Source organism: Pan troglodytes, chromosome 20 (assembly GCF_028858775.2).
Source record: "Pan troglodytes isolate AG18354 chromosome 20, NHGRI_mPanTro3-v2.0_pri, whole genome shotgun sequence".
Lineage (NCBI taxonomy): Eukaryota > Metazoa > Chordata > Mammalia > Primates > Hominidae > Pan > Pan troglodytes.
In genome coordinates, this window is record NC_072418.2 from 20,707,126 (window position 1) to 20,735,093 (window position 27,968).

A 27,968-nucleotide genomic window follows, 5' to 3' on the forward strand; every position below is an offset into this window, starting at 1 on the left:
GAGGAGACCTAGAGGAAGAGATTAATAAATATATGTGGAATGAATGAATGAATGAATGAATGAATTCCAAGGCTCGTGTTTTGAGATTTTGAGCAGGACATTCAAGCTTCAAACAGGAAAAAAATACCCAAGAGGAGGCTCATTTACGATGATTTTGAACAGCTGTGTAAGGTCATTATCACCACCCCCATTTTATAGGGGGGTGAGGGTGGGGTGGGGGGTGGGATGGGAGGACCGTCATTTTTCCCACAATGTTTACAGCCCCCTTCCCTATATGCCTGGATCCTCCAAGCTACAAGACCCCGCAATGCTGCAGGGAGCCCTTGAGTCCAGACTCCCCATCCAGTGCTCCTGGGGGTGGATGCCCAGCCCAGGGTCCAGGGATCCATCTGAGCCCCCCTTGCCCCCATTCCCAGTCCATTCTATGCCAGAACAGGTAAATGGCAGGGTCTGCTCCTGCCCCACGGATGCCAGGCCCAGCAGGGTGCAGCAGCTTCCATTTCATGGCAGCATCTAGGGTTCCCCCCGCAGGATGGGTGGCAACAGGCGCGGGGCAGAGAGGAGGCAGGTGCACTGGAGCCTGGAGGAGCTCTGGGTTATTTGGGTCCAAATGTGACTGCTGTGTGTGCTACATAGCCTCAGGCGAGTCACTCACCCTCTCTGAGCCTCAACGATCACATCTGTAAAGTACAACAGTCATGGTTCCTTTCAGGGGGTGGTTGTAGGGATTTGGTAGGGAATCATGTGAGTGGATGGAATGGGCTGGGTATGCCATAAGTGCTTAATAACCAGCCGTTGTGATTGAGATAGTCGCTCTTCGTGTCTGTAAGACAAAGTGGATGTTTTCGTTTCTCCCTCAGGCCTCCAGGTCCTGATATCCCAGGAGCGATGGACGTCTAGCCCCCCCACCCCCCGGGCAGGGTTGCACCCCTGACCGTCTGGCCCACTGGGCCCCAGGACCTTGGCCTTGCACCTGTCTCCATCCTCCAAGGACAACTCTGTATCCAGGGCCAGCTCAGGGGCACCCTCAGGTAGCTCTGTCTTCTCGATAGGCTCAGTCCTCTCGCCTTTGTCCCAGGACATCTCTACCACCAGGGCCTCCTGCAGGGATGCCTCTTCCTGGAAGTCCACTGGGTTGATCCACTGCCAAGTCTGCAGAGGGAGGGTAGGGCCACAGCTGTGAGCAGAGCTCTACTTCCCATCCACAGCAGGATGGAACGGACCAGGTCACTGCTGGTTAAATTCTCTAACATCCTGAGACCTGGATGGGTGCAGTGTCTCACACCTGTCATCCCAGCACTTTGGGAGGCTGAGGCGGGTGGATCACTTGAGGTCAGCAGTTTGAGACCAGCCTGGAGAACATGGCCAAACCCCATCTCTACTAAAAATACAAAAATTAGCTGAGCTTGGTTGCGCACGCCTGTAATCCCAGCTACTTGGGAGGCTGAAGCAGGAGAATCGTTTGAACCTGGGAATCAGAGGTTGCAGTGAGCCGAGATGGCGCCACTGCACTCCAGGCTGGGTGACAGAGTGAGACTCCATATATCCTGAGACCGATTTGAGGATGGAGTCTGCCGCACTGACCCCCATTCAGCCCCTCTTAGGAAGAGCACTCCCATCTGTCTTTGGGAAATTTCCCTCCCTCTTTTCACAGATGGTGTGGTTGACAGTGCAGTGACCCCACCTCAGCTCTAGCAATGGTCATGTGACCCTGGCCAGCCCACCCATCAGACCCTTCCCTACCCCTCTGGTTCTAGCCATAGGCTCAGGGAACGGCATGTGACCCAAGCTGGACCAATCAGTGATGGCCCTGAGACTTTTGCCCCAGTTAATGGGGAAAATGGACACCCTGCTTCCAATCAGAGAAAGCTCAGCCTGCCTGCGGAAGAACCCTGAACGGGCAGCTCCGAGATAGACCCCAATCGCTGGATTCAGGCATATCTGAAGCCCATTCCCTTGGGATTTTTTCCATCAGGTGCCCTTTATAATAAAGCCACTTTGAGTTCTGTTTCTAGTGCCAGGAAATGGACCTCTGCCTGCCTGTCTTTAAAATGGGAAGGGGTATGGAGCACTGGTTTTGGAGTCCTTACCTTGATGAATTGGGAGAGAATAAAATGAGCTAATGCGTAACCCTTGTCCAGCGTGTGCACCCAATAAAAAGACTTGGAATCAGAAAAGGCATCCTTACCTCCTTCCCTCCAGGGAACTCAATGGCGGAGCTGGCACAGGGTGTGGGCAGCGGCGGGCACAGGTGCCGTGCGGCCCTGGGGAGGAAAGGGGACCAGTGAGAGGAGCTGAGGTTTTTTTTTTTTTTGGAAACGGAGTCTTGCTCTGTTGCCCAGGCTGGAGTGCAGTGGCGCGATCTCGGCTCACTGCAACCTCTGCCTCCTGGGTTCAATCGATTCTCCTGGCTCAGCCTCCTGAGTAGCTGAGATTACAAACGTGTGCCACCACACCCGGCTAATTTTTGTAGTTTTGGTAGAGAGAGGTTTCGCCATGTTGGCCAGGCTGGTGTCCAACTCCTGGCCTAAAGCGATCTGCCTGCCTCAGCCTCCCAAAGTGCTGGGATTACAGGCGCGAGCCACCGTGCCCGGCTTGAAAGCAGCTTTCAATCAGACATGCCCACCAGTGTCACTGCCCCTTTCCATGGGAATGACCAAGGACCCAAAAGTTACTATCCCTTTCCTAGAAATTTCTGCGTAGGATCACCTGAGGTCAGGAGTTCAAGACCAGCCTGGCCAACATGGTGAAACCCTGTCTCTACTGAAAATACAAAATAAATAGCTGGGTGTGATGGCACGCACCTGTAGTCCCAGCTACTTGGGAGGCTGAGACAGGAGAATGGCTTGAACCCGGGAGGGGGAGGTTGCAGTAAGCCAAGATCGTGCCACTGCACTCTAGCCTGGGTAACGGAGTAAGACTCCATCTCAAAAAAAAAAAAAAAAAAAGAAAGAAAGAAATTTTGCATAAACTGCCCCCCTTAATCTGCATGAAATTAAAAGTAAGTATAAATCTGACTGCAAAACCGCTCTCAGCGGCTACTCTCCGCCTACAGGGAAGCCCTGCTCTGCAGAGGCAGTCACGGAGCTATAACTGCTGCTTCAATAAAGCTGTTTTCTTCTACCTCTGGCTTGCCCTTGAATTATTTCCTGGGCAAAGCCAAGGACCCAATCTGTGGGCTAAGCTCCACTTTAGGGCTCCCCTGCCCAGCATCATTAGCATCGCTATGGTAACGGTAAGAGGTGTCAGTTACCTGTTCAGGCCAAGGTAGCCAAGGACACCCACGAGAAGGATGCTCAGGAAGCTCCCCAGGGAGGCGAAGAAGATGAGCCAATCAGAAACCTGCACTTCTGAGGTGGGAGAGCGTGGGTTGGCAGAGGGCTACCTCCCGCCTCTTCCTCAGGGAAGGAGCTAGGAGGGCTTGGTTTCTCCATGAACTTGCTGCTGATCCTGGTGCACATGCCACGAGCTTCTCACTGGGAGACCACAGAACCCACCTGCCCGGTAGCTGTCAAGGAATAAAGGCCTGGCATGCAGGAAGTGTTCAAGACTCTGTAATTCCAGGCCGGGCACAGTGACTCATGACTGTTATCCCAGCACTTTGGGAGGCCAATGCGGGCTGATCACCTGAGGTCAGGAGTTCGAGACCAGCCTGACCAATATGATGAAACCTGTCTCTACTAAAAACACAAAAATTAGCTGGGCGTGGTGGTGTGTGCCGGTAATCCCAGCTACTTGGGAGGGTGAGACAGAAGAATCGCTTGGACCCGGGAGGCGGAGGTTGCAGTGAGCCGAGATCGCATCATTGCACTCCAGCCTGGGCAATAAGAGGGAAAATCTGTCTCAAAAAGAAAAAAAAGACTCCGTAATTCCAGGAGCCTGCACATAGGGCACATGTGGCTGCCCCTGGACCCAGGCCTGCCTGCCCCCCACCAACCCTGACTCTTTTGTTCTCTGGGTTCCAGTTGGTTCTCTTGGAACTGAAAGGACACCGTGGCATGAACAGGGATCATTTGATCTCTGAATCTCTTATAACCATGCACCCCAGACAACAGAGCCTGTGTTATTCTCTTCCTCCTCCTCCTCCTCCCTCTTCTTCTATTCCTCTTCCTCTTCTTCTTCTTTCTTCTCCTTCTTCTTCTATTTTTTTTTTTTTTTTTTTTTTGAGACAGGGTCTTGCTCCATCGCCCAGGCCAGAGTGCAGTGGTGCAGTCACGGCTCACTGCAACCTTGAACTCCTGGTCTCAAGCCATCCTCCCACCTCAGCCTCCTGAGCAGCTGAGACTACAGGTGTGCACCACCACACCCCACTATTTTTAAAATATTTTTTGTAGAGATGAGGTCTCACCATGTTGCCCAGGCTGGTCTTGAACTCCTCGGCTCAAGCAATCCTCCAGCCTCAGCCTCCCAAAGTGCTGGGATTACAGGCGTAAGCCACCACACCGGGCTTTGCCTGTGTCCTCCTTATTTTTGCATTCATGTATTTGTCGCTCAATGAACAGATTCCTGCATCTTCCTCCTCCCCAAGAGCCCCCAGATACCTTGACACATCTACCCCAACCCCGCAGTGTCAGACCAGGGAGGAGGGACAGTTGTAAACAAGGGCATGGCCAGAAGGAGGCAGAGAAGTCTTGCTGGAGGAGGGAACTTTTGAGCTGAGTTTTGAAGGATGAATAGGAGTTGGACCGTGTGGAAAACAAACATTCCAGGCAGGAGGCAGGGAAGGGCCTGCATGGGCAAGGCTCCTGGAGTGTGAGAGGAAGCTGCAAGAGAAGGCAATGGGAGCAGTTTGAGCTGCTACTTTCTCCTGAGGGCAGTAGGGAGCCATGGAGGGAGTGAGAGTGAGGGCAGGGCTGCTAAGATCATTGTGGGAAGCGCAGTGCAGTGCATGCTGGGTAAATAACTGGGTCCTACCCCCTCCACTCACCAATGCTGAAGCGCTGGGGCTGGCTCCAGACACCCCTCAGCCACGCTGTGTCTGCTCGCACCTGCACCGTGTAGGCTACACCAGCCCGCAGGCCACTGAGGGTAACTTGGGTCTCTGTGGGCTGCACGGGATGCTCTGCAGTGGGAGAGGCAACCCTGAGTCCTGGGACCTCTTTACTCCTCAGAGGCCAGGCTGGGCTACCACAGCTTGTGGGTGGGCTGGGGATTCATAGGCATTTTGCTAAAATCTCTACTCTTTCTTTTTCTTTTTCTTTTTTTTTTTTGAGACGGAGTCTTGCTCTGTCGCCCAGGCTGGAGTGCAGTGGCGCCATCTCGGCTCACTGCAAGCTCTGCCTCCTGGGTTCACGCCATTCTCCTGCCTCAGCCTCCCGAGTAGCTGAGACTACAGGCGCCCTCCACCACGCCTGGCTAATTTTTTGTATTTTTAGTAGAGACGGGGTTTCACTGTGTTAGCCAGGATGCTCTCGATCTCCTGACCTCGTGATCCGCCCACCTCGGCCTCCAAAGTGCTGGGATTATAGGCGTGAGCCACCGAGCCCAGCCTAAAATCTCTTCTCTTAATGCGCCCATTCATCTCAAGATTTTTTTTTTTTTTGAGATGGAGTCTCACTCTGTTGCCCAGGCTGGAGTGCAGTGGCACAATCTCAGCTCACTGCAACCTCCACCTCCCAGGTTCAAGCGATTCTTGCGCCTCAGCCTCCTGAGTAGCCGGGATTACAGGCGCCCACCACCACAGCCAGCTAATTTTTTGTATTTTTAATATACATGAGGTTTCACCATGTTGGCCGGGCTGGTCTGGAACTCCTGGCCTCAAGTGATCCGCCCGCCTCAGCCTCCCAAAGTGCTGGGATTACAGGCGTGAGCCACCACGTCCAGCTGACTTGTTGGATCTTTGGGCAGGTGGATCTGAGGTTGGAGGCAGGGTTGGATTCTGGAGGCAGGGCTTGGACACAGGACCAAATTGAGGACTAGCTAAAGCAGGTCCTGGGCTTTCCATAAGACACGCCCACCAGTGTGCCATGTCAGTTTACCATTACCATGGCAACACCCGGAAATTACCGCCCCTGTCCACGGCAATGATCCCACAACCTGGAAGTTACCACCTTCATCCTAGATATTTCTGCATAAACCGCCCCTTCATTTGCATATAATTAAAAGCGGGTATAAATATGAGAGGTAGCTGCCCTGCCTGTGGGGCATCCCCGCTCTGCAAGGAGCAGGACTTCTGCTGCTGCTCTACACGGCCACTTCAGTAAAAGTTTCTGTCTAACACCACCGACATGCACTTGAACTCTTTCCTGGGGAAAGCCAAAAACCCTCCTGGCTAAACCCTGTTTTGTGGGCTTTCCTGTCCCTCATCAGATCCCCCCTCCAGGCCTCGGTTTCCTCATCTGTGGAATGGAGACAGTCATCCCTGCTTGATGAGAGTTCAGCTGCTGCTACATGTGAGGGGCAGCTTCCCATGGATGAACCCAATACACCATAAGCACTTGGCTGGTGCCCACCCAGCCTTCTCCAGGGTCTGCAAGGGGTGATCAAGACCCTCAAGTTCAGCTGGGTGCTCATGACTAATCCCAGCACTTTGGGAGGCCAAGGTGGGAGGATAGTTTGAGGCCAGAAGTTTGAAACCAGCCTGAGCGAGGCCGGACACGGTGGCTCACACCTGTAATCCCAGCCCTTTGGGAGGCCAAGGTGGGTGATTCACCTGAGGTCAAGAGTTTGAGACCAGCCTGGTCAACATGGTGAAACTCCGTCTCTGCTAAAAATACAAAAATTTGCCAGGCATGGTGGTGGGTGCCTGTAATTCCAGCTACTTGGGAGGCTGAGGCAAGAGAATTGCCTGAACCCGGGAGGCAGAGGTTGCAGTGAGCTGAGATGGCACCACTGCACTCCAGCCTGGGTGACAGAGACAGACTCCCTCTCAAAAAGAAAAAAAAGAAAAAATCCCAGCCTGGGCAATATAGCAAGGCCTCATTTCTACAAAAAATAAAATATTAACTGTGCATGGTGGTGTGCACCTGTGTTTCCAGCTACTAGGGAGGCTGAGGTGGGAGGATCGCTTGAGCCCAGGAGGTTGAGGCTGCTGTGAGCTGTGATGGCACCACTGCACTCCAGCCTGGGCACAGAGCGAGTCCCTGTCTATAAAATTTAAAAAAAAAAAGACCCTCAAGTCTAATTCTCTTGTTTTTGTTTTTTGTTTGTTTGTTTTTGTTTTTGTTTTTTCTGAGACAGAGTCTCACTCTGTCACCCAGGCTGGAGTGCAGTGGTACAATCTCGGCTCACTGCAATCTCCGCCTCCTGGGTTCAAGCGATTCTCCTGCCTCAGCCTCCCATGTAGCTAGAATTACAGGCATGTGCCACCATGCCCGGCTAATTTTGTATTTTTAGGAGAGACGGGGTTTCTCCAAGTTGGTCAGGCTGGTCTTGAACTCCTGACCTCAGGTGATCCGCCCGCCTTGGCCTCCGAAAGTGCTGGGATTACAGGCGTGAGCCACTGCGCCCAGCCAATTCTCTTGTTTTAAGGGTTTGATAACCAAGGCCCAGAGAAGGACGGCAAGGTGCCCAGGGTCACACAGCAAGAGAGATCACAGGCCAGGATCCTCCCTTCCTCCCCAAGCCAGGTCTGCACTGCCTCACGTACCTGACACCTGTTTGCTGTCTTCATCTCGGCAGCGGACAACATACTCCTTTAGGACGCCGGGACAGGTGCTCAGCAGGGATGGTGCCCAGTCCACAGACACAGAGTCCAAGCTATGATTCTTCACCGAGACGTGGTGCGGTGTCCCAGCCGCTGAGGCTGCAACCAGTACCATTGTCATAGTCAACGCCGAGAAAATTTGGGAGGCCGAGGTTGGTAAGTCATTTGAGGCCAGGAGTTCGAGACCAGCCTGGCCAACATGGCAAAACCCCTTCTCTACTAAAAATACAAAAATTAGCCAGGCATGGTGGCAGACAACTGTAATCCCAGCTACTCGGGAGGCTGAGGCAGGAGGATCACTTGAGCCCAGGAGGCAGAGGTTGCAGTGAGCCAAGATGGCACCACTGCACTCCAGCCTGGGCAACAGAGCAAGACCCTGTCTTTAAAAAATAAAAAAGCCCAGCCACGATGGCTCATGCCTGCAATCCCAGCATATTGGGAGGCCAAGGTGGGTAGATCACTTAAGGTCAGGAGTTCGAGACTAGCCTGAGGAACATGGGGAAACCCTGTTTCTACTAAAACTACAAAAATTAGCCAGGTATGGTGGTGGGCGCCTGTAATCCCAGCTACTCGGCAGGCTGAGGCATGAGAATCGCTTGAACCCAGGATGCAGAGGTTTCAGTGAGCCAAGATCGTGCCACTGCACTCCAGCCTGGGCCACAGAGAGTGACTCTGTCTCAAGAAAAAAAAAAAAAAAAAAAAAAAAGGAGTGCTGGTTGAGCACTTCCTGAATGCCCAGCCTCCCACTGTCCAGAGACGGAGGTAACATTGGCCACAGAGTCAGGTGAGCTGGGTTTTAATTCTGGTTCTGCCATTCAGTCACTGTCATTTCCCTTCCCTGGGCCTCAGTTTTCTTATCTATAAAATGGACAATGCTGGCCGGGCGCAGTGGCTCACACCTGTAAGCCCAGCACTTTGGGAGGCCAAGGCAGGTGGATCACGAGGTTAGGCATTTGAGACCAGCCTGGCCAACATGCTAAAACCCTGTCTCTACTAAAGATACAAAAAATTATCCAGGCATGGTAGTGCACACCTATAATCCCAGCTACTCAGGAGGCTGAGGCAGGAGAATGGCTTGAACCCGGGAGGCAGAGGTTGTATGATTGCAGTGGTGCAATCATAGCTCACTGCAGCCTCAAACTCCTGGGATCAAGTGATCTTCCCACCTCAGCCTCCTGAGTAGTTGGGACTACAGGCACATGCCACCGTGGCTGGCAAATTTTTTTCTTTCTGTAGAGACGGGGTCTTGCTATGTTGCCCAGGCTGTTCTTGAACTCCTGGGTTCAAGTGATCCACAAGCCTCAGCCTCCCAAAGTGCCAAAGTGCTGGGATTACAGGGGTGAGCCATTCTGTCTGCCTTAACAGCATTGTCCTTTTTTTTTTTTTTTTTTTTTTTTTTTTGAGACAGAGTCTTGCTCTGTCACCCAGACTGGAGTACAGTGGCATGATCTCGGCTCACTGCAACCTCCGCCTCCTGGGTTCAAGCGATTCTCCTGCCTCAGCCTCCCAAGTATCTGGAATTACAGGCACCCGCCACCACATCCGGCTAATTTTTGTATTTTTAGTAGAGACAGGGTTTCGCCATGTTGGCCAGGCTGGTTTCAAACTCCCGACCTCAGGTGATCCACCCACCTTGGCCTCCCAAAGTGCTGGGATTACATGCGTGAGTCACTGTGCCCAGCCTCTATTTTTTAAAATTATTTAAAAAGAAAAAATAATGTAAACCTGCAGGTTTGGGTCACTTACCATTGCCCCCAAAGTGGTAGGTGGACAGGACCGTAGACCACAAGGTGAGCTTCTCGGGGTGCGCAGAGGCAAAGATGGTAATGTAGTAACACTTTTCCTGCCCCATTGCCCCAGACTCTCGACTCCAGCTGTAGGTTGCTGGAAGGATAAGCAAAGGCCAGGCCATTCAGTAGATTGTGTTCCCACCTCTGCACCTTTGCACTGGCTGTGCCATCTGCCAGGAACCCCCAGAAAACTCCTACTCATGTTTCAAAGCCCTTGCACCAATATCCCCTCCTCCAAGATCTCTTCCCTATGCAACGCCCCCAACCCCATCCCCATCCCCCTCTAACCCAGCCCTTATTCCATGGAACCAGGGCTTCTTTTTTTTTTTTTTTTTTTTTTGAGATGGAGTCTCGCTGTGTCACCCAGGCTGGAGTGCAATAGCGCAATCTTGACTCACTGCAATCCCTGCCTCCCGGGTTCAAGCGATTCTCCTGCCTCAGCCTCCTGAGTAGCTGGGATTTACAGGTGCACACCATCATGCCTGGCTAATTTTTATATTTTTAGTAGAGACAGGGTTTCTCCATGTTGGCCAGGCTGGTCTCGAACTCCTGACCTCTGTTGATCCACCTGCCTCAGCCTCCCAAAGTGCTGGGATTACAGGTGTTAGCCACCTTGCCCGGACAATGGGGTCAGGGGTTCCGTGTCCAGTTCTGTCTCCTCAGGCTGTGTATTCTTCAAGGAACAGGCTGAGGCTGAGGCTTTCTGGGGCTCTGGCAAGGCCCAGAGCAGGAAGCGGGAGAGTGAGAGGCCACCTGAGCCTCACAGCCCCCCTTTCCCTAAAGACTGCTCATTAATTTGCCACCAGCATCTCACGAACTGCCACCTTCCCTGGCGCGGCTGAATATTTAACAAACACCTTGGGATGTGAGATTCATTACCTGTATGTGTGTGATCTGCCTGGAACTGAGCTCAGGATGCAAGCAAGAGGTTCCAGACCCATATGGGTGAGAGGCTCCGAACCTCACCCTGTCCCTACCTCTGTATGACATTGAGTAAGCAGCAACACCTCTCTGGGCCTTAGACACCCGCTGTGTGCCTTCCCTGCAGGTTTGAACCCACCAGGACCTAAAAGGGAGGGCACAGAGGAGGGGTAGAGGCAGGCCATTCCAGGCCATTACCCATTCCAGCCGGATCCGGGTCTTGCGGTGCAGTCAGGTTGCAGGTGGCAAGGCCCCCGTCCTGGCCCACGGGCTGCCATTCAATGCAATACGTCGTGCTCTGAGCCCGGGCTGGCCAATACATGGTGGTCCCGTTGGTTCCGACGCTGATATTCAGAGCCACTGGTTCTGGAAGGAGAGGGGAGAGACGCATCGAGACAGTTGCCATCTCTCTCCCCAGCCCCCTTCTCTGGCTCCTGCAGCCTCTCTCCCACCCTCTTGTCTATACCCCTGACCCTACAGGGCCAGGGGTGTCTGTGTTTGGCTGTTTCCCTGCACTGGAGGCTGCCTTGGGGCCAGGCACAAAGTGGGTAGCAGATGGCGTTTGTTTTTTTGTTTTTTCTTTGGAGACGGATTCTTGCTCTGTCGCCCAGACTGGAGTGCAGTGGCATGATCTCGGCTCCCTGCAACCTCAGCCTCCCGGGTTCAAATGAGTCTCCTGCCTCAGCCTCCTGAGTAGCTGGGACTACAGGCATGCGCCACCATTTCCTGGCTAATTTATTATTATTTTTTTTTGGTGGAGATGGGGTTTCACCGTGTTGCCCAGGCTGGTCTCGAACTCCTGACCTCCAGTGATCCACCTGCCTTGGCCTCCCAAAGTGCTGGGATTACAGGCGTAATCCGCCGCATCCAGTCAGCAGGTGGTGTTTGAATGAGCTGAGTCCTCCTCCAGCCTAACTGCTGTCTCCTTGCCAGGATATTCACCATGAGAGCTTCCTGTACTGCCATTACACCCACTTCCAGCCTTGTAGGCGTCTCCGGCTGTGGCAGATACCTGGCTGCCCACCACTTGCCTCGCCTAGGCGGAGAGTGTGATGCAAGACCAGGCCTCCCCAGCCTGACCGGCGCCACTGGTGGTCTCATGCCAAACTCAGAAGCACGAGCACACACCCACTCAGTCCCTGGGCAAATCTCTCCCACTCCCTCCCGCCAGGGCGTCTGCATGAATGTCAGAGAAATGGATACTGCTTGCAATTCTGGGGATAGCAACTGCCGTTTATTGAGTACCGACTGCATGTGACAAGCCAATGCTGAGAGCTTTATAGGCACCATTTCACTATGATATGGGACCAGGCTGGGTACGGTGGCTCACGCCTATAATCCTAGCACTTTGGGAGGTGGAGATGGGTAGATCGCTTGAGCCCAGGAGTTCGAGACCAGCCTGGGCAACGTAGGGAGACCCCTGTCTCTACAAAAAATAAAAACAAAAAATTAACCAGGTGTGGTGGTGCATGTCTGTAGTCCCAGCTACTCCAGAGGCTGAGGTGGAAGGATCACTTGAGTCTGGGAGTTCAAGGCTGCAGTGAGCCATGATTGCACTCCAGTCTGCCAACAGACTGAGAACCTAGCTCAAAAATAATAAAAATAGTAGGTCGGCCACAGTGGCTCACACCTGTAATCCCAGCACTTTGAGAGGCTGAGGTGGGTGGATCACCTGAGGGCAGGAGTTTGAGACCAGCCTGGGCAACATGGTGAAACTCCATCTCTACTAAAAATACAAAAATTAGGCTGGGCATGGTGGCTCACACTTATAATCCCAACACTTTGGGAGGCCAAGGCAGGTGGATCACTTGAGGTCAGGAGTTCGAGACCAGCCTGGCCAACGTGGTGAAACCCCGTCTGTACTAAAAATACAAAATTAGCCGGTTATGGTGGCAGATGCCTGTAATCTCAGCTACTCGGGAGGCTGAAGCAGGAGAATCTCTTGAATCTGGAAGGCGGAGGTTGCAGTGAGCTGAGATCATGCCATCTGTCACAAGAAAAAAAAGAAATTAGATCTTAAATAAACACAGGGTCAACTCTAGCCTTTTTTCTTTCTTTCTCTCTTTTTTCTTTTTTGAAACAGAGTGTAGCTCTATCACCCAGGGTGGAGTGCAGTGGCTCAGCTAGTTTTTGTTGTTGTTGTTTAATATTGCATAATAGCCAGGTATGATGGCACATGCCTATATTCCCAGCTATTTGGGAGGCTGAGGGAGAAAGATTGCTTGAGCCCAGAAGTTCAAGTCCAGCCTGGGCAACATAGCAAAACTCTGTCTCTTAAAACAAACAAACAAACAAACAAACCAATAACAACAAAAAACTGCATTATGGATCTTGATTATTGAATTTTTTTTTTTTTTTTGACACAGTCTCGCTCTTTGTTGCCCAGGCTGGAGTGCAATGGCACAATTTCGGCTCACTGCAACCTCTGGCTCCTGGGTTCAAGCGATTCTCCTGCCTCAGCCTTCCAAGTAGCTGGGACTACAGCCACCACACTCAGCTAATTTTTGTATTTTTAGTAGAGATTGGGTTTCACCACGTTGGCCAGACTGGTCTCGAACTGCTGACCTCAGGTGATTCACCTGCCTTGGCCTCCCAAAGTGCTGGGATTACAGGTGTGGGCCACCGTGCCTGGCTGATTACTGAATTTTTGATACACCCCTAAATCAGGCACTCCTTTAAAATTTTCTGCCTCACTCCTCTCACCCTGGTCTAGCTGAGGCTCAGAGTAGGTGCTCAGCTCTGAGGGGCCCTCATACCACCCTCCCCACCCAGAGGAGGCACCTGTGTGGCTGTCGGCAGGAATGTGCCACGTCTGGTTCAGGCCAGGACCAAATTGGTTCGAGGAGATGACAGCCACGTTGTAGGCAGCACCCGAGAGATAGGGCATCTTCCCCAGGTGCAGGGTCCTGGTGGCCTTGGCCTTACACGGGCAGGACAGCATGTGGAGCTGCAGTCGGTAAGTGACCTCCGTGCCAGGCGCCAGCCCTTGACAGCCTTCTGGAAGCTCCAGCTGGGTTGGCTGTCAGGAGTATGAAAGACAGCTTGTGGGTACCTGATCACACTCATCATCCCATAGGCAGACAGCAGGGCACAGCCTATGAAGACAGACTTGGACAAAGGCCACAGCCAATAACATGCATCAAAAATTAAAAAAATAATAAACCTCAATGCTGGCAAAGCTGCTGTGAGACAGGCATTCACCTCCCGCACACATCCAGCTTGAGGGAGGTGGGAAATTGACAAAACCCACTGACATTCAGGAAAACAAAAATGTTTCCATCTTTTAACCCAGTTACCTCAAGCAGAAAATTTTTCCTTAGAAAAGGAATTTGAGAGGCCGGGCACGGGGGCTCACGCCTCTAATCCCAGCACTTTGGGAGGCCGAGACGGGTGGATCATGAGGTCAGGAGATTGAGACCATCCGGGCTAACACGGTGAAACCCCGTCTCTACTAAAAATACAAAAAATTAGCCCGGCATGGTTGTGGGCGCCTGTAGTCCCAGCTACTCGGGAGGCTGAGGCAGGAGAATGGCGTGAACCTGGGAGGCGGAGCTTGTAGTGAGCCAAGATGGCGCCACTGCACTCCAGCCTGGGCGACAGAGCAAGACTCCATCTCAAAAAAAAAAAAAAAAAAAAGAAAGAAAAAGAAGAGGAATTTGAGTTAGAGGAACATAGGAAGTAAAGGATTTTTGCTACAGCCTTATAGTAACAGCCCATTAGGGACCTGACTAAGATGACTATGGTAAAGTCAATGAGTGGAGTATTTGTCAGTTTTGTCTCAACAGAGATACTCCCTCTATGCCTCAGTTTCCCTCTCTGTAAACTAATCAGACTGCACTTAATGGGTTGTTTTGGGACTTAAAGCAATAATCTGCTACCCAGGCAAATGCAGTCACCATTATCTCCTTCCTGGCCTTCTGGCTTCTGTGCAATTCCCCCACACTCTCTTTCTCACACAGGAGCCAGGGAAAGTCTGTGAACATCTGAGTCCAGTCATGTGCCTCCCCTGCTCACAGACACTCCATGGCTCCCTATTACCTTCGGAGTTAAACCCACAATTTGCCCACTTCCTGCCACCTCTACATCTCATCTCCCTCCATCTACCACTTGCTCATCCCCCGCCTAGCCTTTTGCCTCCTGCTCCCCATCCCAGGCCACCCCACAGCCCTGTGACAGCCCCGTTACCTGCTCTTTCAGGGTCAGCCGCCTCCTCCCATCCTGGCCCAGCTGCTCCACCGAGAATCTCACCTGAGGCTGTGGGGGGTTTTCTGCAATCAGAACCAAACCAACCAGACGAATTGGAAGGAGAGAAAGACTGATGGATGTTTTCTTTGTAAATGATGGGTTCTCCACATTTACAAAGTGAAAATCCCTTGCTGCCCCAAATTGCAGAAAAGAGAAAAAACTGAAGGAAGAAAAATTAACACAATTTGCATCCCCAGGGATAACTGCCACCTGTAATCTCATGTTGCCTAAGGTTTTTTTGTTTGTTTGTTTGTTCGTTTGTTTTTTGAGATGAAGTCTCACTCTATTACCTAGGCTGGAGTGCACTGGTGTGATCTCGGCTCACTGCAACCTCTGCCTTCTGGGTTCAAGCGATTCTCCTGCCTCAGCCTTCCAAGTAGCTGAGATTACAGGCATGCACCACCATGTCCGGCTAATTTTTGTATTTTTAGTAGAGACGGGGTTTCACCATGTTGGTCAGGCTGTTCTTGAACTCCTGACCTTGTGATCCACTTGCCTCGGCCTCCCAAACTGCTGGAATTATAGGCGTGAGCCACCGCGCCTGGCCTCTAAGTTCCTTTTTGAATGCAAATGTATTTCTCTGCATGGTTTTGTTGTTGCTGTTGTTTTATAGACTAGAGACAGAGTCTCGTTTTGATTCCCAGGCTTGTCTCAAACTCCTGGCCTCAAACAATCCTCTGGCCTCGGCCTCCCAAAGTGCTGGGATTACAGGCATAAACCACAGCGCCAGGCCTTTCTGCATGGTTTGAAACCCTCTCACTCATTTTCCTGTTGCCCAGGCTCAGGGCAGCAGCCATTTAGTACACCCTGCCACCTGCAGGTGACATTGTCCTTGAGACACCGTGAGGTTCAGCCTGATGATTCTCACTTGATAAAGCCCTGTAGTGGGCTGAGTGCAGTGGCTCATACCTGGAATTCCAGCACTTTGGGAGACTGTGGTGGGAGGATGACTTGAGGCCAGGAGTTCGAGACCAGCCGGGCAAACATGGCGAAACCCCATCTCTACTAAAAATACAAAATTAGCTGGGCGTGGTGGTGCATGCCTGTAAATCCCAGCTACTCGGGAGGCTGAGGCAGGAGAATCGCTTGAACCCGTGAGGCGGAGGTTGCAGTGAGCCAAGATCGCACCACTGCACTCCAGCCAGGGTGACAGAGCAAGACAGTCTCAAAACAAAACAAAAAATAGCAGTAGGCCGGGCGCGGTGGCTCACGCCTGTAATCCCAGCACTTTGGGAGGCCGAGGAGGGCAGATCACGAGGTCAGGAGATTGAGACCATCCTGGCTAACATGGTGAAACCCCGTCTCTACTAAAAAATACAAAAACTTAACCGGGTGTGGTTGCAGACATCTGTAGTCCCAGCTACTTGGGAGGCTGAGGCAGGACAATGGTGTGAACCCGGGAGGCGGAGCTTGCAGTGAGCTGAGATGGCGCCACTGCACTCCAGCCTGGGCGACAGAGCGAGACTCCGTCTCAAAAAAAAAAACAAAAAACAAAAAACAACAAACAAACAAACAAAAAAAACAGCAGCAAAAAACCCTAAAGTGGGTGCAGCAAGACCAGATGCCACATTGTCAGGGTTCGAGCACCCATTTCTCCCTCTGCTTTATTTCTAACACTCACCACCTTGTTTCTAATACCTGCTGCCTTATTTCTTTTTCCATTTTATTTTATTATTATTATTTTTTTTTTTTTTTTACTTTTTTTGAGACAGAGTCTGGCCCTGTCACCCAGGCTGGAGTGCAGTGGTGTGATCTTGGATCCCTGCAACCTCCACCTCCCGGGTTCAAGCGATTCTCCTGCCTCAGCCTCCCAAGTAGCTGGGATTACAGGCTCCCACCACCACGCCCAGCTAATTTTCGTATTTTTAGTAGAGAAGGGGTTTCACCATGTTGGCCAGGCTGGTCTCGAACTCCTGACCTCAAGTGATCTGCCCGCCTCAGCCTCCCAAAGTGCTGGGATTACAGGCATCAGCCACCACGCCCGGCCCCATTTTATTTTATTTTTTTAGAGATGGGGTCTCACTATGTTGCCCGGGCTGGTCTCAAACCACTGGCCTCAAGTGATCCTCCCGCCTCAGCCTTCTGAGCAGCTGGAACTACAGGTGTGCACCACCACCTCCGGCTGTTGCCTTATTTCTAATGCTTGCCCCTGTTCCTGTACTCAGAGTGATCTTACCAGGGGGAACACACACGGGGCTGCTCCATTTGCTCCAGGAACTTCCTTGGCTCCCCAGCCGCCGTCGTCGGAGCTGGAATTCCTGGGCCACATTCATCTCCAGGGGGCAGAGGCAGGACTCTGGGGAGAGGCAGGTCGAACATCAGGCCGTAAGAATTGTCCAGGACTTGGCACCAGTCACTTAACCATCATGCGCTTATTGAGCTCCAACTGTGTACAGAGCCACGTGCTGGGTCCTGGGGGCTCAGCAGAAGCAGGCCAGGCCTTGTCCTCTTAGGGCCTCCAGGATCACCCACGTCCATCCCTGCCCCTCAGTTCAAGTCCTGGCTGCGGCCATCCCTTGGGTCGTGACCTTGGCCAAAGGCTTCTCACCCCCTCCAAGTCGTGATTTGTTTCCCCACCTGCAATTTGGAAAGAATCCAATACTGAACTATGGGGCAGGGTAAGAGGCATACAAAAAAATTCAGCATTGGACCTGGCATACAGTAGGTGCTCAATTAATGCCAATTTGCTGCAGCTGTTGTTGTCATTACTATTATTATTCTCACCAGTATCATCATCCTGAGGTCCGCAGTCGCCCTACAATAAGAACATATTCATATATCGTTTTGCATTTTGGTGCTGAAAAATATTTGCTGTTTTACAATTAGTTATTTATTTACTTATTTATCTGAGACACGGTCTCACTCTGTCATCTAGGCTGGAGTGCAGTGGTGCAATCACGGCTTATTGAAGCCTCAACCTCCCAGGGCTCAGGTGATCCTCCCGCCTCAGTCTCCTGAGTAGTTGGGACTACAGGCATGCACCATCACACTCAGCTAATTTTTGCATTTTTGGTAGAGACGGGATTTCACCATGTTGCCCAGGCTGGTCTCAAACTCCTGGCCTCAAGCAATCCCACCCCAACTCGGCCTCCCAAAGCACTGGGATTACAGGCGTGAGCCACCGCACCTTGCTAAATTTTTTTAAATTAAAGACCATACTTCCAGGGATTATTTCTATCCTTAATTACTAGAGAACTTTCTCTAGGTTCAAACCTTCTTTAGGAACATATAAAGCAGTAAAAAATTATTATAACTAAATTTTAAAAATTAATAATTATTTTACTAAACACAGTGTGGGATCCTGGATTGAATCTGGGAACAGAAAAAAGACATTCCTGGAAAAACTGGTGACATTCAAATAATGCCTGGAGTTTATGTAAGACGTTAACATTAGAGGCGTTTGGGTAAAGGGTATATGGGCGTTCTCTGCACCAGTTTATATAGTAACTTTTCTGAAAATCGAAGGTTATTCCAAAAGAAAAAATTTATTTTAAAAAATTTTAGTGAGAGCCAGGCGTGGTGGTTCATGCCTGTATTCCCAGCACTTTGGAAGGCCAAGGTGGGCGGATCACCTGAGGAGTTTGAGACCAGCCTGGCCCACATGGCGAAACCCCGTCTCTACTAAAAATACAAAAATTAGCTGCGTGTGGTGGTGGGCGCATGCCTGTAATCCCAGCTACTCGGGAGGCTGACGCAGGACAATCGCTTGAACCCGGGAGGCAGAGGTTGCAGCGAGCTGAGATCATGCCACTGCACTCCAGCCTGGGCGACAGAGCAAGGCTCCGCCTCAGAAAAAAAAAAAGAAAAAGAAAAAAACCACCTCAGGGGCTAGAGTGGGGGCTGGTTGGGAGCGGGGACAGATGCAGAGATGGTGAGACTGATTTGGGGGTGAAGGTGCCCTGGAGAGGCCCGTGTCCACCCTGGACTTGGGAAACAAACTCACCAACTTCCATGGGCTGCTGGGTGTCCGGTGCCGGAACTGCACCTCAGCACCAACCTGGTTATCCGGGGTCTCCCACTCCATACGCAGCTGCCCGGCCAACTTGGACACCTTGATGTCTCCCAGAGGAGGCTCATATTTAACTGGAAGCAGAGGTAGGGATTAGCGAGGGGCAGCCCACACGTATGTGAGTTAATGGGCCCTGAAAATCCACCCTGTCCAGGGTAAGCAACTGAATCCCTAAATATGAATTAGGGGACACCTTGCAGGTCCCAGCTAAGCCTGGTATATTATGATCAAAAAGTCAAGATTTATACACAAGCCACATACGGTGGCTCACCCTGTAATTCCAGTATTTTGGGAGGCCAAGGCAGGAAGATCACTTAAGCCCAGGAGTTTGAGACCAGCCTGGGCAACATAGTGAGACCGCCCCCCATCTCTACATAAAAATTAGCCAGGCATGGTAGTTCATGACTGTGGTTCCAGCTACTTAGGAGAGTGAGATGGGAGGATCACTTGAGCCTAGGAGGCTGAGGCTGAAGTGAGCCCTGATCACACCACTGCTCTCCAGTCTAGGAGACAGAGGGAGACCTTGTCTCTAAAAAAACAACAAATATGGCCAGGAGCAGTGGCTCATAGCTGTAATCCTAGCACTTTGAGAAGCCAAGGTGGGTGGATCATCTGAGGTCAGGAGTTTAAGACCAACCTGGCCAACACGGTGAAACACTGTCTCTACTAAATACAAAAATTAGCCAGGCATGGTGGTGGGCACCTGTAATCCCAGCTACTTGGGAGGCTGAGGCAGGAGAATCGCTTGAACCCAGGAGGCGGAGGTTGTAGTTAGACAAGATCCCACCACTGCCCTCCGGCCTGGGTGACAGAGCAAGACTCTGTCTCAAAACAGATTAAAATTAAATTAAAATTTAAAAATAAATAATTTTTAATAAAGATTTATACACAGGATCCTGTTAGTGAAGATATCTTTAAAATATTAACACCCATTGCTGGCAAGGCTGTGAAGAGATGGGCACTTTTGTAAATTGCTTGCCAGAGGATAATCAACTCTGGTAAGCAATTTACAAAAGTGCCTGTCTCTTGGGGGTGATCCGCCTGCCTCGGGCTCCCAAAGTGCTGGGATTATAGGCATGAGCCACTGTGTCCAGCCAATTCTTTTTTTGTTTGTTTGTTTGTTTAGAACTATCAGGGAAATCGTACTTAGTTTTTAGATCTATTTCAAGGAACCTGACCTAAGGAGAGACATAAATTAGCATAAAATAGTCTTGCTGCACCATGGTCATACCCGGCCTGATTCTTTTTTTATATCATTGTATAAATTTAAGAGGTATGATGGTTTGATATACATATCCATAGTGAAATGATTACTACAGTAAGGAATTTAACATATCCATGGCCAGGCACAGGGGCCCACGCCTGTACTCGAAGCATTTTGGGAGGCCAAGACAGGAGGATCATTTGAGCCCAGGAGTTCAAGACCACCCCGGCCAACATAGCAAGTCCCCATCTCTTAAAAATATATATACATATCCATCACCTTCTATAATTACTTTTTTGGTGTGTGGTGAGAACACTTAAAATTTTTTTTTTTTTTTTTTTTTTTTTTTGAGATGGAGTCTCGCTCTGTCACCCAGGCTGGAGTGCAGTGGTGTGATCTCGGTTCACTGTAACCTCCATACCCCAGGTTCACGTGATTCTCCTGCCTCAGCATCCCGAGTAGCTGGAATTACAGGCGCCCGCCACCACACTCGGCTAATTTTTGTATTTTTAGTAGAGATGGGGTTTCACCATGTTGGTCAGGCTGGTCTCAAACTCCTGACCTCAGGTGATCCTCCCACCTCGGCCTCTCGAAGTGCTAGGATTACAGGCGTGAACCACCGCACCCAGCCCTTAAATCTATTCTTTTAGCAAATTTTCAATATACATTATTTTTAATTATAGTTCTCTACTGTACATTGGAACTCTAGATTTATTTGTGCTGCGTAACTACAAATTGTATTACTTTGACCTACATCTCCCCCATTTCCTCCTTCTCTCCATCCCCGGTAACCACATTTCTACTTTCGGTGCCTAGATATTCGACTTTTTTTTTAAGATTATACATGTAAGTGGGATGGGCGCGGTGGCTCACGCCTGTAATCCCAGCACTTTGGGAGGCCGAGGCGGGTGGATCATGAGGTCAGGAGATCGAGACCACGGTGAAACCCCGTCTCTACTAAAAATACAAAAACTTAGCCGGGCGCGGTGGCGGGCGCCTGTAGTCCCAGCTACTGGGGAGGCTGAGGCAGGAGAATGGTGTGAACCTAGGAGGCAGAGCTTGCAGTGAGCCGAGATCGCGCCACTGCACTCCAGCCTGGGCGACAGAGCGAAACTCCATCTCAAAAAAAAGAAAAAAGAAAAAAAGATTATACATGTAAGTGAGATCATGAAATATTTTTGTTTCTGTGCCTGGCTTACTTCACTCAGCGTAATGTCCTCCAGCTTTGTCCATGTTGTGGCAAATGACATGATTTCCTTCATTCTTTTCTTTTCTTTTTTCTTTTTCTTTTTTTTTTTTTTTTGAGACAGTGTCTTGCTCTGTCACCCAGGCTGGAATGCAGTGACTTGATCTTAGCTCACTGCAACATCTGCCTCCTGGATTCAAGCCATTCTCCCGCCTCAGCCTCCTGGGTAGCTGGGATTGCAGGCATGCACCACCACACCAGGCAAATTTTTTTGGCTTTTTTGTGTGTTGCTGTTGTTTTTTAGATGGAGTCCTGCTCTGTTGCCAGGCAGGAGTGCAGTGGCTCAATCTCAGCTCACTGTAACCTCCACCTCCCGGGTTCAAGTGATTCTCCTGCCTCAGTCTCCCCAGTAGCTGGGACTACAGGTGCGCGTGGCCACTCCTGGCTAATTTTTGTATTTTTAATAGAGATGGGGTTTCACCATGTTGACCAGGATGGTCTCGATCTCTTGACCTTGTGATCCGCCCACCTCAGCCTCCCAAAGTGCTGGGATTACAGGCGTGATCCACCGCACCCGGCAAAATACATGATGTCGAGTCATGAGAACAGATAATAAGAACCCAACCAGGTCTTGGCAGCATTATGGCTAGCAGAGAGAAACCATAAGCAATCTAAGTGCCCAGGAATAGGGGATTGGTAAGGGGACCATGAAAGACTGCTTTGTCACAATAGTGTTTGTGTGACACTACGTGAAGTGACAATGGCTAATAGTATCAAGTCCCTTGCCAGGGGCCAGGAATCCTCTCTAGCTCCAGCCTTGCAGCCTGATGGCATCTCTGGGTAAAAAACGGACGGGGGGAGAACAAGGTGCTAACCTGAGTTGTAGAGCTGCAGGGTCACCTCAGGAGACTTCTCTGTCTGGTTCCTGGCCCAGGATTCCACCCAGAGTGTGACAGTGTACAGCACAGACACCCCAGCCTGGTCGGAGAACTGCAGCCTGGTGGCTGAGCCGGCGGCGAAGTAGCAGCAGCGCCCGGAGCTAAGGCTGCAGCAGGAAGGAGGGTGTCAGTGCCGAGTCTGGGGTCCTAGTGGACCCGACAGCCGACTTTGTGCATCACATCCCAGCATCGTTTTTTTGGTGTTTGTTTGTTTGTTTGGAGATGGAGTTTCATTCTGTCACCCAGGCTGGAGTGCAGTGGCGCAATCTCGGCTCACTGCAACCTCCACCTCCCTGGTTCAAGCAATTCTCCCACCTCAGCCTCCCTAGTAGCTGGGATTACAGGCACATGCCACCACATGCGTCTAAGTTTTGTATTTTTAGTAGAGATGGGGTTTCACCATGTTGGCCAGGCTGGTCTCCAATTTCTGGTCTCAAGTGATGTGCCCACCTCAGCCTCCCAAAGTGCTGGGATTACAAGCGTGAGCCACCGTGCCCAGCCCCCAGCATCCTTTTCTGTCCCTTGTACACCTCCTCCCCCAGCCTGGGGGTTCCTTGGAGATCAGTCTGGGACTGGAGGGGTTTGAGGGACCCCGGTATCTCCCAGCAAGGACTGCACCACACAGCGAAGAAACGAATGAAAGTGCTGGGCGCAGTGCCTCACGCTTGTAATCCCAGCACTTTGGGAGGCCAAGGGGGGGTGGATCACCTGAGGCCAGGAGTTCAAGACCAGCCTGGCCAACATGGTGAGGCTCTGTCTCTACTAAAAATACAAAAATTAGCAGGTGTGGTGGTGTGTGCCTATAGTCCCAGCTACTCAGGAGGCTGAGGCAGGAAAATCACTCTAACTCAGGAGGCAGAGGTTGCAGTGAGCTGACATCATGCCACCGCACTCCAGCCTGGGCAACAGAGCAAGACTCCATCTCAAAAAAAGAAAAAAGAAAAAAGAAAAAATGGATGGATGGATGGATGGATGGATGGTTGGATGGATGGATGGATGGATGGTTGGATGGATGGATAAGTGAAAGGGTGAAGAAGAAAAAAGGACTAGAGAGACCCTCATGGCCACCCACCCTGGGATGCCTACCTTCACTGACCAACCCCCCACCACAATCCTCCAACTCTCTCTTCTTAGATGAGAAACTGAAGCCCAGGAAGGAGTGTTGACCCAGCCAAGATCACGCATCCGAGAGTAGGGGCACCAGAGGGGGTTGGAGCAAGAGTGGGATGGTGGGTGAGGGTTTGGGAATGGTAGAGGGGTCCTCACCAACACCGCAGGAAGTGGCTGACCCCAGCTGTGGGACCCTCATACTGCCAGGAGCACTCGTAACGATCACTGGATATCCGATAGCATCTCAGGTCCCTAGGGCCCGAGGCCGAGCCTGGAAGAGATCCTGTAGGCTTGGGAACAGACCAGAGTCTGGAGGGTCTTCGTGCCTAAGACAAATCTTTGTGATGCTTACATCTTTCAGCGTCACCTCAGCCTAAACCCTCCCTGCGTCCTTCCTACCTCATCCCCTGCCGTCTCTCACCTCAACCTATTCCGAATCCTCAGCCTCCTAACTTGTCCTCACAGAGGCCGGATGTCCTGCCACCTCTCTCTCTATCCCTCACCCTCCTCTGGTGTTTTTTTTTGGGGGGTCCCCCGGGTCCCAACTTTCCTCCTCTGGTTCTTCAAAACACATCATCACATTTGTGATAGACATTTGTTTGCCTGTTGTCTATCTCTTCCACTAGGCTGTGGTTTTGGGAAGTCAGTTGAGCTCACAGCCAGTTCCCTATGTCTAGAACTGTGTCCGCACATAGAAGATGCTCAGTAAATCATTATCAAACAAAAGAATGGACAGCGTGTCTGCTTAGTGTCAGACCCTTTTCAGGGTACATTAGGAGCATAAATGTTCCGACAATATGGCCGGGCGCGGTGGCTCATTCCTGGAATCCCAGCACTTTGGGAGGTTGAGGCAGGTGGCTCACCATCACCTGAGCTCAGGAGTTCAAGACCAGCCTGGGCGACATGGTGAAACCTCGTCTCTACTAAAAATACAAAATTTAGCCGGGTGTGGTGGCGGGCACCTGTAATCCCAGCTACTTGGAAGGCTGAGGCTGGAGAATAGCTTGAACCTGGAAGGCGGAGGTGGCAGTGAGCTGTGATCAGGCCACTGCACTCCAACCTGGGCAGCAGAACAAGACTCCATCTCAAAAATAAATAAATAAAATAAATGTTCCAATAATTTATCAGGTTGGGGGGGCTTCAAAGTGCTTAACAGGTACTTTCTCCCATGTACCGACCAATCTGAACGGACACAGACACCAGCCCTGAGACCATGCTAGGGAAGTGATAATGTTCAGAGAGGCGGCTGGCTACTCCAGGGCACCTTGAACCTGGTAAGAATGGGCCAGCAGGTGGTGGGGTGGGGGCTCACAAGAACACAGGCGGGGCTGGGTCTTTGGCCTGGAGGTGGAGGCCATGGGAGGGGCTGCTGTGGATGGGGTCAGGCAGAGCCCTACATAATCCTCAGCCAACAATGAGGAACTGCCCCGAACCTGAGTCTGCATCCGGATATGGCGGGTCCTGAAAACAGCACTCACTGGTTCTGCAGGCAGCTGCAAAGGCAATGAAGACATAATGACATCCCTGGCCTTGCACTGTGTGGGGAGAAGGGCTCAGCCTTGGGGTCTACACCCAAGTGATCATCAGCCCTCACACCCACCCACTTTCCCATCTATGCACCCTCCTACCACCACCCATCCATCCATCTGCCCATGTATTTATCTGCCCATCTACCCATCCATCCATGTATTTATTCATCCGTCCACCATCTACCCATCCATCCACCCATGAATTCATCCATTCACCCATCCATCCATCCATCCATCCATCCATCCATGTATTCATCCATCATCCATCCACCCCACCATCCACCCATCTATCCATCCATCCATCCATGTACTCATCCATCCATCCACTCATCTACCCATCCATCTATCCAACCATCCATGTATTCATTCATCCATCCACCCATCTATCCATTCATCCATCCACCTCACCATCCACCCATTCACCCATCCATCCATGTATTCATCCATCCATCCACCCATCTACCCATCCACCCATCCATCCATCCATCCATCCATCCACCCCACCATCCACTCATTCACCCATCCATCCATGTATTTATCCATCCATGTATTCATCCATCCATCCACCCATCTACCCATCCATCTATCCATCCATGTATTCATCCATCCATCCACCCATCTACCCATCCATCTATCCATCCATATATTCATTCATCCATCTACTCATCCATCCATCCACCCCACCATCCATCCATCCATCCATCCATCCATCCATCCATCAATCCATGTATTAATCCATCCATCCACCCCACCATCCACCCATTTATCCATCCATTCATCCATTCATCCATCCATCCATGTATTCATCCATCCATCCATCCATCCACCCCACCATCCACCCATTCACCCATCCATCCATGTATTCATTAGTCCATCCATCCATCCATCCATCCATCCATCCATGTATTTATCCATGCATCCATGCATTCATTCATCCATTATCCATTCACCCAACCATCCATCTATCCATCTAGTCACCAATCTATCCATACATCTATCCACATATTCATTCATCCATACACCCACCCATCCATCCATTTATCTACCTACCGATATATCCATCCAGCCATCCATCCATCCATCCATACATACATACATACATACATGTATTTATTAATTCATCCATCCATTCATTTACCCACCCATCCACCTGTCTATCCATTCATCCACCACCCTTTAGTCCTCAGAGGTTGAGATGCATATTTGGGAGACACTCTCGGGAGGTACCCCCGCAGGAAAGAACAGTAAGACCAACAGTCTGGAGGGCAGAGAGAAGTGGGGGTGTGCCTGGGGTGGCACCAGTGTCTGAAGCCAGCATGGGGAGAGACAGTAGAGGGTGCATGGCAGGGAGAGGCCTGCCAGGGCTGGCCCAGGCAAGCACGCTTGGCCCACTAGCAGTCAGGGCAATTATTAATAACATTTCTCCAGGAGGCAGCGACCTCCCTCAGCCACTGAGATCCCCGTGCCCTTTGGGATTGCCACAGTCTGCTAGGTGTGGAACTGGGTGAGAGAAGGAGGGGGATGCCACCATGGATGGGTCAGGAAGACCCCGGCGCCCTCACTCCCACAAGAAGGACCTGTCCTGAGCCTTGCAGGCAGATTGGAAGCCTTGGGGGAGAAGGCGGCACCCCAGGAAACGGCCCCAAGTGTCCAACCTTGAAGGGGGAAAGATGCTTAACACACAAGGCTCTCCATCCTTCCATCTCTCTCTGTGATGACGCAGAACCCCCACCCACCCACCCACCCCTGACAGCCTAAAGCCCATCCTCCTTCCCTTTCCCTGGACTGACCACTCACTGCCACTATCTCCAGGATACCTCGTGGGCTGCCCCTCGCCCCCTCCCTGCTGCTGGTCTCCAGCCATGCCTGGCCCCTGAAGGCGCTGGGACCTTGAGGTGTGGCCAGCACTGCTGTGGGCATTCTACAGGCACTCAGTGCATCTCAAGAGCCATCAAAAAAGTCAGCACCCCGCTGATCCCCAGTGTACAGAGAGGGAAAGTTTATTTATTATTATTATTATTGAGATAGAGTCTTGCTCTGCCACACAGGCTGGAATGCAGTGCTGCAATCTCGGCTCACTGCAACCTCTGCCTCCTGGGTTCAAGCGATCCTCCCACCTCAGCTACTAAGTAGCTGGGAGTACAGGTGCCCATCATCAAGCCTGGCTAATTTTTGCATTTTTAGTAGAGATGGGGTTTCACCATGTTGGCCAGGCTGGTCTCGAACTCCTGACCTCAAGTGATCCACCCATCTTGGCCTCCCATAGTGCTGGATTTTCAGGAGTGAGCCACCGTGCAGGGCCTGAGATTATTTAAAGTATATGGGAAGGCTGGGCATGGTGGCTCATACCTGTAATCTGAGCACTTTGGGAGGCCGAGGTGAGGGGATCATTTGAGCCCAGGAGTTCGAGACCAGCCTGGGCAACACAGCGAGACACTGTCTCTGTAAAAAGTATACACCAAAAAAATTAACTAGGCATGGTAGTGTGCGCCTGCAGTCCCAGCTACTCAAGGGGCTAAGGCAGGAGGATCACTTGAGCCCAGGTGGTCAAGGCTGCAGTGAGTTATGATTAGACCACTGCACTCCAGCCTGGGCAACAGAGTGAGACCCTATCTCAGTAAGTAAGTAAGTAAGTAAATAAATAAATAAATAAGTAAAGTATACGGAAGGATGTGCATAGGTTATATGCAAATACTTTACCATTTTATATCAGGAATTTGAGCATCTTTGGATTTTGGTATCTGCAGAGGGTCCTGGAACCATTGCCCCATGAATATGGAAATGACTGTATATATTATATTATGTATGTCTATCTATTGTAAACTACATACATAAGATACTATACTATGTATACCTACTAGATACATACTTGCTTTTTATTCCTTCCTTAGTTTTTTTTCTCATTGAACTCCCCGAGGTGGAAAAAATTTAGTGCATTTCACAGAAGAGAAAATCTAGACCGGAGGAAAGATGTCTAAGTTCGATCCCAGAAGCCATGACTGCCCGTCTCCCATTTGACAGCAGGAAAGACTGAGGCACAGAGAGATGAAACCAACCCACACAGCAGGCCCACAGCTCTCCACACATACACGTGCCTCCACCCAGCAAGAGGAACCGCCATGCCAGGGTCAGGGGACTCACCACCCTGCCTGGACAGCAGGAAGAGGAAGAGGAGGGGGACCACCCAGGTCACCAGCGGCCCCATCGGATCCACGTAGAGCCCCACAGCCCCAGGGGAGCCTCTCTGCCACCTGCGAGGTTCAGCCACCCCGTCCCTACTCCGGAACACATTGAAGCTGAGCAAGGAGAAAAGACCGAAAAAAAAGAAAAAAGAAAAAAAGTAAAGTGTCACAGCCCATCCCTAGGGCAAGTCAAAGTGAAAGAGAAACCC

At 51.1% G+C, this 27,968-nt stretch overlaps 1 protein-coding gene across 6 annotated transcripts; it reads right to left on the bottom strand.

Moving 5' to 3' along the window:
- Positions 1-60: 60 nt before the first annotated feature.
- On the bottom strand, positions 61-27,968 carry IL12RB1 (interleukin 12 receptor subunit beta 1). Of its 6 annotated transcripts, none has more exons than XM_063800605.1 (17): positions 27,719-27,968; positions 24,482-24,541; positions 23,205-23,319; positions 21,876-22,045; positions 18,545-18,684; positions 17,326-17,356; positions 16,778-16,897; positions 14,542-14,624; positions 13,138-13,375; positions 10,555-10,722; positions 9,392-9,529; positions 7,589-7,744; positions 4,928-5,062; positions 3,254-3,350; positions 2,189-2,264; positions 974-1,152; positions 61-680 (listed from the first exon to the last, which is right to left on the bottom strand). In XM_063800605.1, exons 1-17 carry the CDS (start codon positions 27,780-27,782, stop codon positions 668-670), a joined length of 1,983 nt encoding a protein of 660 aa, XP_063656675.1. In that variant the 5' UTR covers positions 27,783-27,968; the 3' UTR covers positions 61-667. The 6 variants fall into 6 exon arrangements, with proteins under 6 accessions (XP_063656675.1, XP_063656673.1, XP_016790980.3 ...); XM_063800603.1 differs by having other exon boundaries at positions 61-823; XM_016935491.4 differs by having other exon boundaries at positions 961-1,152.